Genomic DNA, 14,099 nt, shown 5'->3' with positions numbered 1-14,099 from the left:
TAGTACCACCCTATAAAAAAGGGGGGGGGAAGCAGAATTTTTTCCATGATACTGGCGATTAATCGAATCCAAAAGCACCAACCAATCGTAAATGAGTATAAATGATACGAAAAATAAAAAGAAAAGAAAATAACAATAGATAATAAAGACAACCACACAGGACATGAAGGGAAATAAACAACGGATCAAAGAAAGGCACTATAAGTGAAACCCTCATTTAATCCCTGAGGGGTCATAGTGCCAAGACGATGGATCCAGCGTGCTTCCTCCTGTAGGAGTTTCTGGTCCAAATTCCCAGCCCTGGGTCCCAGTTTTAGTTGTTTAATACCCCAAAATTGGAGTAGCTTAGGGTTGTCAGAATGGAACCTATGCATATGTCTGGAGAGAGTGGTATCCTCTTTCAAATTGATAGTACTGAGATGTCTCGATACTCTCCTCCTCAATTCCTGCAGAGTCTTACCGACATACAATTTCGGGCAGGGACATTTAGCCACATAGACAATCCCGCTACTCTGGCAGTTAAGAAATTGCTTAATGTGATAAAGTCTATTGTCTAGGGGGTTAGTGAAACTTCTAACTCTAGGCATCAGAGGACAGAAGGAACATCTCCCGCAGGGATGGAAACCAGTTATAGGTGACTTTAACCATGTAGATGGTGTATTAAGGGAAATAGGAGAATAATGGCTATGTACCAGAAAATCACGAAGATTTTTGCCCCTGCGATAGGTAATAGCAGGATTGGCCGGGAGTACCTCCACTAAATCTGGGTCAGCGGTAAGGATCGACCAATGTTTTCTCAGAACATCAACTACCTGAGATGAGCACACGTCAAAGGTGCCAATGCAACGAATGGCATTGGACGATGGTGGCAATACGGATCCAGCACCTCTATCAGAGAGTAGTTCAGATCTCTGAGATGCCCTGGCCCTAGCATAGGCCCTATGGAGCCACTTTTTTGGATACCCTCGTACCAAAAATTTATGGTAAAGACCATCACATTCTCTCTGAAAAGATGACTCATCAGAACAGTTGCGTTTGGCTCGTAAGTATTGGCCGATAGGTATCCCTCTCTTCAGGGCAGGTGGGTGATAGCTGTTCCAATGCAGGAAGCTATTAGTCGCTGTAGCTTTTCGAAATATATCGGTTTGGACACCGCCAACAGGATCCAGAGAGATCTTAAGATCCAGGAAATCAATTACCCGATCGTTTATATCAAAAGTAAATTTCATACCGATAGAGTTGGTGTTATGCATAGACATGAAGTCAGTGAAAATGTTGACATCCCCATCCCAAAGGATGAGAATGTCATCAATATATCTACCCCAAAAGGAGATATGTGAGGTAAAGAAAAGTAGATCGTCGGAAAAAACAATGGTGTCTTCCCACCAACCCAGGAAGAGGTTGGCGTAGGAAGGTGCACAAACAGTGCCCATGGCCGTGCCTTTTATCTGATGATAATATTTGGCATCAAAAGTGAAAAAATTATGAGTGAGTAGAAAACGTAATAGTGATAGGACAAAATTATTATGACGATGAAATTGTGTGCCTTTGGTGCTCAAAAAATATTCAACTGCATTAAGACCCAGGTCGTGCTGAATGTTAGTATACAGGGACTCCACGTCTATGCTCGCCAACAAAGTGGTGGGGGTGACATTGATCTCCTGAATCCTGGTGACGGTGTCTTTAGTATCCTTAAGGTGGGATGACAGGGCAGAAACAAAGGGGGACAGAATCTCGTCCACATGTCGGGGGGGCTTTAAAGTGTTTAAAGTGTTTTTAATTCCTGTCCTAGCCGAATTTAATGCCTATTTACTAAATGTGGCTTCTATCTTGCAAGCTGACTTCAACTCAGTCAGTGTTCACCTTGGCCGTTTGAATGATTTGCCGAGCCTTCCAGCTGGCTGATTTTCACTTTCACTTCGGCACTGTGACAGTGATAATTTTAAACTGACGTTTATGTGGTCTGTCTCTTTGCTACACGTAGCTTAATAAAATTTGTTAGTTCATTTTCCTAATCAATTGTGGGTAGTCAGGAAATAAGGGTTTTTGCTTGCCTGTTGGCATTCCTGTCTTGATTGTATATTTTACCTGCTGACTGCCCTGGGTCACAATTGCTTTCTGTGTTTATACTGTGTGGGGGCACTATATAGGGCATTATACTTTTTTTATGGGGCATTTTTTTTATGATGGGGTGGGGAGCCGAAAGATAATTTTGCACGGGGCGCCATCTATCCTAAGGCCGGCCCTGTCTACAAGTACACCCAGATCCTTCTCAACTAGTGACTCTCCCAGTATAGCTCCCTCTAGGACATATGATGCATGCAGGTTATTAGTACCCAGATGCATAACTTTACATTTATCGACATTGAACCTCATTTGCCAAGTGGATACCAAAACACTCATTGTGTCCAAGTCGCGATGTAATTTATAAAAAATAAATATTTTATTGACTGAACTATACTACATATCTTGGTGTCATCTGCAAAAATCGAAGTAATATTAATTCCATTTTCTATATCATTAGCAAACAAGCTGAATAATAGTGGTCCCAGCACTGAAATCTGGGGTACACCACTCATAACCGGTGACCATTCAGAGTAGGAATCGTTGACTATATGGGTATGTGCACACGTAAACTGCATTTACGTCTGAAATTACGGAGCTGTTTTCAGGAGAAATCAGCTCCGTAATTTCAGACGTAATTGCTCGTCCTCGCATTTTGCGAGGTGTCAGTGATGGCCGTAATTTAGAGCTGTTCTTCATTGAATTCAAGTACGTCGGCAAACCCATTCAAATGAATGGGCAGATGTTTGCTGACGTATTGAAGCCGTATATTCAGGTGTAAATCGAGGCATAATACGCCTCGTTTACGCCTGAAAATAGGTTGTGTGAACCCAGCCTAACTCTCGGATACGATCCTTGAACCAATTTTTAATCCAATTACAAACTATAATTTCTAAATCTATAGACCTTAATTTACCCATTAGGCGTCTATGAGGGACAGTGTCAAATGCCTTTGTAAAGTCCAAAAACACTATATCCACAGTGGCTCCTCTGTACAGGATTATTTTCACCTGTTTATAAAAACAAATCAGGTTGGTTTGACAACTTCTGTCTTAGTAAAACCGTGCTGGCTGTCACTTATAATACTATTTTCTGTCACATACTCCTGCAGGGGCGGATTGGCCATTGTAATTCCGGGACAATTCCCAGTGGGCCGCTCATTTATAAGGCATAGTGGGCTGCCTGGCCCGCCCATCCCTCCTTTGTGCACCGCTCACATTCATTGTGTATGCATCTTTTCTCGGCCCGGCTGGGCACACAATGTCTTGGCCAGTGTCCGAGCATTATGAGCGGTCAGGCCAGCGTCGGGACGTTCTGTGTGGAGCTAGCACTGCCCGGCCGTCAGACTCTGAGACAGTATTTGTCTTCGCCCCGCTCTCCCAACCCCCATCAGCCTGCGGCGCTCGGTGCTTTCGTTGTCTTCCGCCTCCTGAGCTGAGCGGCTGAGCCTGACATACATTTGGTCAAAGCTGAGTTTGTGTGAGTGTGACAATTTGTGTATGTCTTTCTGGCCATATCATATACATTTTTTTTCCAGGCTGATATTTATGACTTATGGGTTGACATGATCTCTGTACTTACTAGGGGCTGATAATCAGTCCTGCCCTCAAGGCTACATAAGTGACAAGTCTCCCTGGTACAGATATCATGTCAGCCCACAGAGAAGTAATCAGCCCCTAGACTAGAGGCTGATGATAACTTATGTATGAGCTGACATGATTTCTGTACCAGGGCTGATATAACTTATGGAGCCTAGGGGCTGATTATCAGCCCCAAGTACAGAAATGATATCAGCCAAGGATAGGGGATACATGTGTGATCACTGGGGGTCTGACCATTCGGACCCCCAGCGATGAGAACGGGAGACCAAAATTCCCCTGAAGTGCTCTATGAGTATGGAGCGCCAGTGCGCATGAACGACCAGCAAATGGAGCATTCATTTCTATGGCATTTGCAGGACCACTGTCTCCAGCAGCTCTATAGAAATGAATGGAGGGCTGGTCGTTCATGCGCACTAGAGCGCCATACTCATAGGGCACTTCAGGGGAATTTTAGTCCCCGTTGTCCTCATAGCTGGCTGCCAGCGATCACACATGAATCCCCTATCCTGTGGTTAGGGGATACATGTGTTTTGTGGGAAAACCTCTTTAATGTCAAAAAACATTTATTGAAAAACTGCACAGTAAATAAAAAATAAAACAATTTTTCCAGGAAAATGGTTTTATTTTCCAAAGTGTAAAAAAAATACACATATATATATATATTATGAATGGCATACAAACCTGCAAAATTGCTTTTTTTTCTCATCCCACTTCCGCACATTTTTTTATAAAAGTTAATTAATAAGTCCCATGTACCCCAAAATGATACCAATCAAAATTACATCCCACCCCACAAATATTAAGCCTACATACGGTTACATTGACCGAAAAATTAAAATGTTATGTCTCTTTGAACACAACGACGCAAAAACAAATTATTTTCTATTAAAATAGTTTTTATTGTGCAAAAGTGGTAGAACCTGAAAAAAACTTGACATATTTAATATCGCTGTAATTGCGACGCACAGGGAACGGTGAAGATTTAAAATGCAAAAAATAATTGTGGAATTTCAGTTTTTTTTTTCTACATTCCCCCTCCCAAAAGTTAATACAAGTTAATCAATAAACTATATATAAGTCAATATGGTTCCATTAAAAAATACAACTCGTCCCGCAAAAAACAAGCCCTCGTACAGCTATGTCAGCAGAAAAATAGATATGGCGACACAAAAAACAAATAATTTTTTTAAAAAAAGTGTTTTTACTGTGTAAAAAAATTAAAACATAAAAAAACTATCCCTGCAATCATAACAACCGCCTGAATAAAGTTATTATGTTATTTATACCACACGGTAAACGGTGTTCATTTAAGATGCAAAAAGGATGGCGAAATTTCAGTATTTTTTTCCTTTACCCAACCAAAAAAGTTAATAAAAGTTAATCAACAAATTGTATGTACCCCAAAATGGTGCTATTGAAAAATACAACTTGTCCCGAAAAGTCCTTAAAAAGGCTCTGTCACCAGATTCTCAAATCCCTATCTCCTATTGCATGTGATCGGCGCTGCAATGTAGATAACAGTAACGTTTTTTGTTTTTTTAAAACGTTCATTTTTGGCCAAGTTATGAGCTATTTTATATATATGCGTGTATTGTGTTTGTAACTGGGCGTGTTTACGTGTATGACGCTGACCAATCAGTGACCAGTCAGCGTCATACACTCCTCTACATTCATTTACACAGCAGCGATCTGCAGCCACATACACAGAGATTAACGTTAATCAAGTGTCCTGATAATGAATACACATGACCTCCAGCCTGGACGTCATGTGTATTCAGAATCCTGACACTTCTGAGTCTTTTCTGTGAGATTCCAGCAAGCCACGCGTAATCTCGCGAGATTACGGAGCTAAACGAGATTTTGTTTCCCTTGCTGGAGATCTCTAAGAAAAGAGTCAGAAGTGTCAGGATTCTGAATACACATGACGTCCAGGCTGGATTTCATGTGTATTCATTATCAGGACACTTGATCAACGTTAATCTCTGTGTATGTGGCTGCAGATCGCTGCTGTGTAAATTAATGTAGAGGAGTGTATGACACTGACTGGTCACTGATTGGTCAGCGTCATACACGTAAACACGCCCAGTTAAAAACACAATACACGCCCAGTTGGACATAACGAAAAAAAAAACGCCCAGTTGTCCATTTCAAAGCTCATTTGCATATATATAAAATAGCTCATAACTTGGCCAAAAATGAACATTTAAAAAAACAAAAAACGTTACTGTTATCTACATTGCAGCGCCGATCACATGCAATAGGAGATAGGGATTTGAGAATCTGGTGACAGAGCCTCTTTAAACAGCTATGTCGAGGGAAAAATAAAAAGTTATAGCTCTTTGAAAGCAAAAAAATTGCTTGGTCATTAAGGTTTAAAATACCTTCGGTATTAAGACATACATCCCAACTTTTAAGAATCACAAAGAGGGACAGCCGATGCAGCTTTTAAGCCACGACTCTATTCCCGCCAAAACCCTGCCCATACACACCCGGTTCAACCCACAGAGTATCATGCTCCCATAGTGCCTTCCACACAGTATAATGCCCTCTAGCTGCCCCACACACAGTATAATGCCCTCATGCTGCTACCATACAGTATAATGCGCCCATAGCTGCCACCATACAGTATTATACCCCCATGGAGGCACTCACAGTATAAAGCCAACACAGATGCCCACACAAATGCCCCATACAGTATAATGCCCACACAGATGCCCCCATACAGTGTAATGCACACACAGATTGTTAGGGATCTGCCAGGTACTTCATCTAGGTATACTCCTGGGATTAATCAATCCACACCTGAGGCCAGACCTGTTCGACTGACACCATCTCCCACCAACCAGGGTGGCAGGCTCAGGAGTGGGAGAGCCTATCGCGGCCTGGTCTGTCGGAGTTAGCTCCGCCCCCTGTCCTTTATTACCTGCCCTGTTCTCTCCCTCAGTGCTTGTAATTCTTTTGGATTCCTGGCCCCACTGCTGCTTGCTCCAGCCTGCTTCTGCCGTGCTTCTGCCTTGCTGCAGTTCTGCTTGTCCTGCTTTGCTTTGCCCCTGGCTTGCTTCTGTCTCCTTGCCCGCTTGGGTGTACTCACTTCGTCCTGGTCCTGACTGTCCGTTCGCCGCTCCGTTTCCTCGTGGCGTTCCGTGGCTACTGCCCTTTCCCTTGCATGTTCCCTGTTTGTTTCCCTGTGCACTTAGACAGCGTAGGGACCGCCGCCCAGTTGTACCTCGTCGCCTAGGGCGGGTCGTTGCAAGTAGGCAGGGACAGGGCGGTGGGTAGATTAGGGCTCACTTTCCCTTCACCTCCTTCCGGCCATTACACAGATGTTCCCATGCAGCATAATGCCCACACAGATGCCCACGTGCGGTATAATGGCCGAACAAATTCCCCCATACAGCATACAGCGAACCCCTGACGTCACCATCCATATATGGACAGTGGCGTCAGGGGCTACTCCTGGACTGGAATCCCCTGCCAGAGTGTTGCCGAGGCTCTGCTCCTCTGCTCTGAACTAATTCTGAAGCAGGGAGCTGATGGCTCCCTGCTTCAGCATTGGGTTCAACTGTATCTGCGTCCTGAGGACATACCCCCGGCCGCCCGGGACAATGGGATACCTCCCGGAATCCGGGACTGTACCGCTGAATCTGAAACGTTTGGGAGGTGTGATTAAGGGGTTAAAGTCTTTTACTCAATAACCTAACAAAGCTTGTTTTTTTTTGTTCCGTTTTGTAGCCCCTAAGTAGAGGTACAGAGGGCATTAAGAGGGTGGAACCTCTTCTCAAGGACGGGTAGAATACAAAAGTTTAGAAACATATATGTTTTAATATAACTATGATCACCTCACCAAAGGCTATCCTAGTCTTTGTTAAAGGTAGACAAAGCAATGGGATCTATTTTGTCTCATTCAACAGCAAGGAATTCCCCGACGCCAAGTACCCCTACAATGTTAGCCCGGGGAATTTTTTGTTACTGGATTAATCTGTGTTATTCACAAAACTTGATCTGTGTGCTCCACCCATTGGGGTCCTGGGTCAGCTACTTGTTAATACCATGGGAAGAGAAGAAAACCTGGACCGCACATCCACTTTGCTATACTTGATCTATTGCGGATCGGCAAAATTAAAAAATGTACGAATATGAGGTTCTTAGTTTACAGTCTAAGCCATCTTGGCTCTGGACCACGTCCCCCCACAGACACAGCACCACAGCAACCCTGACCACCAGGAGAATGCATAAGGGTTTATAGCTATTTTGTTCTCAGTTCGGCCACAGGGACTACAAGGAAAGGTGAGCTTCTTCCATCTGTTCACTTTTTTGTGGTGTTGTGCAGCGGTCAGTCTTTCTGTAGTGTTGTGTCTGTGGGGGGACGTGGCCCAGAGCCAAGATGGCCTATACTGGCAGCATGGGCGTTGTTGGTCTCCTGTGTTGCTCCTTCTGCAGGTACAGCGTTGCAGTGGCACTGGTTGCCATGCGATACTACACTTGATAGAGTAGGGACCCACTTTAAAGAGGTCGCCGTGAAGTGACAAGTGGCTTATACAGTTCGATCAAAATGTAAACTAAGAACCTCATGTTCATACATTCCTTAATTTTGCCAATCCGCAATAGATCAAGTACAGCATAGTGGATGTGCGGTCCAGGTTTTTTTTCTTTCCCATGGTATCAGCTACTTGCTAGTCTGCTCTGCCTACTGCTCTATTGCATTGGCCCTGTTAGGCTGGATTCACACGAGCATGTTCGGTCCGAAAAATACGGAACGTATTTCGGCAGCATTTCCTGGACCGAACACACTGCCGGGAGCCGGGCTCCTAGCATCATAGTTATGTACGACGCTAGGAGTCCCTGCCTCTCCGTGGAACTACTGTCCCATACTGAAAACATGATTACAGTACGGGACAGTTGTCCCGCAGCGAGGCAGTGACACCTAGTGTCGTACATAACTATGATGCTAGGAGCCCGGGTCCCTGCAGTGTGTTTGGTCTGGGAAATGCGGCCGAAATACGTTCCGTATTTTACGGACCGAACATGCTTGTGTGAATCCAGCCTCACCAGTGCAATGGTTTGGCATAGTGAGCAGAGTCTAAAGGCATTATCTCTTTACCTGTAACCCTCTTATGGAGGTATGGACTTTCTCGGAGGGAATCCCTAGGTTGCTGTCCAGAAATATTCACTGTTAGTAACGCCTGAACTTAGGCTGAAGAATAGTATCACAGTGCCAAAAGAAGAGACAATAGCATAGTCATGCATGAACTGTGGTCAGGACAAATGAAGTACTTGCAGGAAAAATAACTAGGCATAGGGTGGGAGCAGGCAGCAAACGAAAGAACACTTTGGCAGGGAACTGATACCAAAGGGACCTATTACTCAGGCACAGGAAAAAGTCACAAAGGAGCATAAGTAAAAAGGACCTCTCACCCATAGGCCCTTTACAAGACCGGGTGTGGTAGAAGGCCACCAAGAGAGAGAAGGCCAGCCTGCCTGTGTCCTGTTATACAGCAGCAGTGTGCCCATAATGTCCTGAGCTTGTAGAAGGCTGGTACTTTTATCAGAGTGACTAATCTGAACAGACAGAGTGGCACTGGTAAGGGAAAAGCTGCAGAATGAGCCTCTGATGAGACAGGCGATGGATCTCAGACTCTCAACAGACGGTGTAGATGAGCTGCAGTCACTGTTCATAACTATGCTCTAGTAGAGCTGAACTAAAATGCAGCAAGGCAGCCAACAATAACGAAAATGCATTCTAGATAAGCATAACTGAAAGATAAAATCTTGTATGTTATAAGTTATAGAATGAGAAATTTGACTTATACTAAGTGCTGATTCAGACGTGCGTGGCGTTTTTGCGCACGCAAAACACGCGGCGTTTTGCCTGCGCAAAAGCCACTTACCTGCTCCGTGAGGCAGCAGCATATGATGCGCGGCTGCGTTCTTTTCGCGCAGCCGCCATCATTATGACACGCCATTTGGATGTTTGTAAACAGAAATGCACGTGGTGCTTTTCTTTTTACGTTCATCCTTTTGACAGCTGTTGCGCGAAACAGGCAGTTCGCACGGAAGTGCTTCCGTGCGACCTGCGTGATTTTCACGCACCCATTGACTTCAATGGGTGCGTGATGTGCAAAATACGCCGAGATATTGACCATGTCGCGCTTTTTGCGCAGCGGACAAACGCTGCGCAAAAAACACGGACTGTCTGTACTGCCCCATAGACTTGTATTGGTCTGTGCGTGGCGCGTGAAAACCACGTGGCCCGCACGGACGCAATACACGTTCGTGTGAATCCAGCCTAAGTGGTGTCTTTTGTAGACAACACCCGTAAATGTCCCCATTTCTGTCAAAGCAGTCATGGAAGCACAATCCTATAAGCAGAGCTCCACAGTTAGGGTACATTCAGATGTGGCGGAATTGCTGTTGAATTCCGCTGGGGACAGTCCACAGTGGAATTCTGCAGCAGCTGTTTTTTACATTTGTTTTTATACATTTTTAGGAAAGTTAGTTCAGACGTTGCAGAAAATAACTGTGCGGAAGCGGAATTTCACTGCGGATTTCAGCCTTTGCAATGAAAAACTGAAGTCTGTGGCAAGTCCGCTGTGATATCTGCAACGTCTGAATTACCTGTCAAATATGCAAATGTTGGTGCAGATTCGTTGCGTAATTGACCCAAATCTGCACCAACATTTGCAGCGAAAAAATTCCGCCACGTCTGAACGTGCCATTACTCATTGTCAATAAGTGATTGCCATAAAAAAGTCATTAACAGACTTTAGGGCCTGACAATTATCATACATTTTTGAGAAATGGCTAATGTGCAAAAAAAAAAAGTATGATTCATATCGCAGCAGGCATAGTTTATAGTGATTTTCTCAATGACAGTTTGGCTTTAATATCTAAATATGTAAAACTTTATATAACATAATAACAAATCTTTTCTTATTTCCAGATATTTTGGGCAGTGGGCACAGTGTTTGAAGTTCTGCTGGCTATCTTTGTGATGCCCACCTTGGGATGGCGTTGGCTTCTGATTCTTTCTGCCCTGCCACTAATGATATTTGCAGTTTTGTGTTTTGTAAGTATTTAGAAAATATATGTACCTAAATAAACAATCACAAGCATTTGTGAGTGCTCATTCCAAAGTAGGGACCTGCTGTATAATTTTCCTTAGCCCCTTCCCGCTCCTTGACGTACTATTACGTCATGGCAGCTCTATCGTTCGCGCTCCATGCCGTAATAGTACGTCTTGCAGTTAGAACAGCGGTGCGCGCGCCCGGCGCGTTCATGCGCTGTGATAGCTGCTGTTTCTGACAGCAGGCTATCACGGCATAATGGGACGGGACCATTTACTATGGTCCCGCCTCGCCGATCGCCGCTATTGGCTAGTCAGTGAGTAACTAGCCAATAGCAGCGATCGGTCTCATTCAGCACAGCAGTGCTCGAGCCCGGCGTTCCTGAGCTGTGATAGCTGCTGTTTCTGACAGCATGCTATCACAGCATAATGGGCCGGGACCATTTACTATGGTCCCGCCTCGCCGATCGCCGCTATTGGCTAGTCAGTGAGTAACTAGCCAATAGCAGCGATCGGTCTCATTCAGCACAGCAGTGCTCGAGCCCGGCGTTCCTGAGCTGTGATAGCTGCTGTTTCTGACAGCATGCTATCACAGCATAATGGGCCGGGACCATTTACTATGGTCCCGCCTCGCCGATCGCCGCTATTGGCTAGTCAGTGAGTAACTAGCCAATAGCAGCGATCATTCTCGTCACTTCCTCTCTCTGACCTCACATCCTGCTGCAACCGCCCTGAACGCCCTGTTGGAGTTAGCGAGGCGTTGAGATCGGTTGTGAGCAGAGAGTCAGAGAGAAAAGAAGTGAAAAAAAGTGAAAAAAAGTTTCTAAAACAACGTTTTTTTTGCTTCCCACCACCCCATCCACTACCCACTCCTGTTCCCTTCCTCTTTGAGTTCTACCCACGTTTTTTGGTCAGTGATCTCCTATCACTGACCACTTTTCAGTCTTCAGGACCACGTTTCTTGGTCCCTGGGGATTTTTTTTTCATTTTTTTCTATATAAAACATAAAACAAAAAAAAAAATATAAAAAGAAAAAAAAGAAACAAAAAAAAATAGTTAGTTTAGCCAATTTTGAAAATTTAACTGGTTAGTTTAGTATTAGGGTTAGTTAGTGTCAGGGAACCGTCAAAAAGCGTAGTTAGGTATAGTGTCAGGGAATTTAGCGTCAGGAATCGGTCACCGTAGATAGGCTTAGCGTTAGGGATCCATCACCGTAGTTAGGTTTAGCGTCAGGGAAGCTCGGAATAATTAGATAGGTTTAGTGTCAGGCACCCGTCACCGTAGTTAGGTTTAGTGTCAGGGAAGCTTGAAATAATCTAGATAGGTTTAGTGTCAGGGAATCGTCGCCGTAGTTAGGTTTAGCGTTAGGGAAGTCCACATAAAATTTAGTTAGGTTTAGTGTTAGGAACCCTCGCCCTAGTTAGCTTTAGTGTCAGGGAAGTCCACTTGCTCTCTAAAAACAAAACACACATTTGTGCTAGTTGTGCTATCCTATTGCTCCCAGTTAGGGATTTATTTTTTTGCAGTATATAAATTTTGTCTTCGCACAACAAGCATGTCCCAACGGACATTTACTGCTGAAGAGGCGTATGCATTTCTGGCCTCCGACACAGACTCGTCGGATGGCGATACAGTATTTTATTTGTCTACCTCCTCATCCAGCGATGAAGAGGAGGGACCCCCTAGGAGACGCCCCAGGACCACCACCATAGTAGAAATCCCTGAGAGAAGTGACCCCACAACAAGTGATACCCCTGAGCGAAGTGACCCCATTTGGACACCCACACCAGACCATTATGAACCCCAAATCCCTGAGTACACGGGCAGCCCAGGCATCAAATTTAACACGGCAGGGTTCAGTGAGATGGACTTTTTCAAGTTCTTCTTCACTGATAACTTTATAGAGCTAATGGTCACCCAGACTAATTTATATGCCCAACAGTATATCACCAAGAACCCCAACTCATTTTATGCCCAATCCCAGAGGTGGACTCCTGTAAACGCAGCAGAGTTGGGCAAGTTCTGGGGACTGCTCTTGAACATGGGGCTTCTAAAAAAGCCATCCATTAGGACCTACTGGAGCACGGACATCCTATACCACACCCCGATGTACCGTATGGCCATGTCCAGGATGCGTTATGAGGCAATACTTCGCTTCCTACATTATGCCGATAATGAGCAGTGCCCACCCCGAGATGACCCCAGTTTTGACCGTTTATATAAACTGAGACCCCTATTAGACCATTTCAGTGCCCGGTTTGCCCAAGCATACACCCCCGAGAAGTGTATTTCCATTGATGAGTCCCTGGTACATTTTAAAGGGAGGCTTCAATTCCGCCAATACCTGCCAAGTAAGAGGGCAAGGTATGGCGTGAAGTTGTATAAGCTGTGCGAGAGTGCATCAGGGTATACATATAAATTCAGGATATATGAAGGGAAGGACAGCAGTATTCAGCCCCCAGAATGCCCCCCCTTACTGGGAATTAACGCAAAAATTGTGTGGGATTTGGTGCACCCACTGCTGGACCAGGGTTACCACCTCTACCTGGATAATTTTTATACCAGCGTCCCGCTCTTCAAGTGCCTCGCTTCCAGAAGGACTGCGGCATGCGGCACTGCTAGAAAAAATCTTAGAGGCCTCCCTAAAACACTGCTTGGGCAAACACTCAGAAGGGGTGAGAGCAGGGCACATTCTAGTAGCAACATATTGTGTGTCAAGTACAAGGACAAGAGAGATGTCCTTGTATTGACAACAATACATGGCCACACCAGTACCCATGTACCTGTACGAGGTACCAGTACAGAGACCCCCAAACCAGATTGCATCCTGGACTACAATAGGTACATGGGAGGGGTGGACTTGTCAGATCAAGTCCTGAAGCCCTACAGCGCTACGCGGAAATCGAGGGTGTGGTATAAGAAGCTGGCCGTGCACATCATACAGATGGCATTGTACAATGCGTACGTGCTACGTCGATGTGCAGGCCAGAGGGGAACTTTCCTGGAATTTCAAGAGGTGGTTATAAAGAACCTAATTTTTGGCGACCAGGAAGGAGGGGCACCCAGTACTTCTGGAAGCGAGGCCACACGCATCGTACCAGGGCAACACTTTCCAGGAGAAGTTCCCCAAACTGGCAAGAAGGGAAAAAGTCAAAAGAGGTGCAAAGTGTGCTATAAGAGGGGGATAAGGAAGGACACAACATACCAATGCGACACGTGTCCCGAAAAACCAGGGCTCTGTATGAAAGATTGTTTTAAAATTTACCATACATCCATTGATTTTTAATTTACCCTGATGCACTCCGCACAGCTTATCCCCCTCATCTTTCCCTTTTGAGCCCTGCCATGTGCCCAAGCAGCAAATAACAGCC

The 14,099-nt window shown here is 44.8% G+C and overlaps 1 protein-coding gene across 1 annotated transcript in view; it reads left to right on the top strand.

Annotated features, from left to right (window-relative positions):
* Window positions 1-14,099, top strand: part of SVOP (SV2 related protein) — a 96,325-nt gene that overhangs the window by 49,843 nt on the left and 32,383 nt on the right. Inside the window, exon 8 of the mRNA XM_075830418.1 lies at window positions 10,606-10,731. Coding sequence (XP_075686533.1) covers window positions 10,606-10,731 — 126 coding nt within the window. The remainder of the gene's footprint in view (window positions 1-10,605; window positions 10,732-14,099) is intronic.

This window comes from Rhinoderma darwinii, chromosome 1 (assembly GCF_050947455.1).
Source record: "Rhinoderma darwinii isolate aRhiDar2 chromosome 1, aRhiDar2.hap1, whole genome shotgun sequence".
NCBI classification, from domain to species: Eukaryota; Metazoa; Chordata; class Amphibia; order Anura; family Rhinodermatidae; genus Rhinoderma; species Rhinoderma darwinii.
This window is presented reverse-complemented; position numbering and strand designations above follow the sequence as displayed.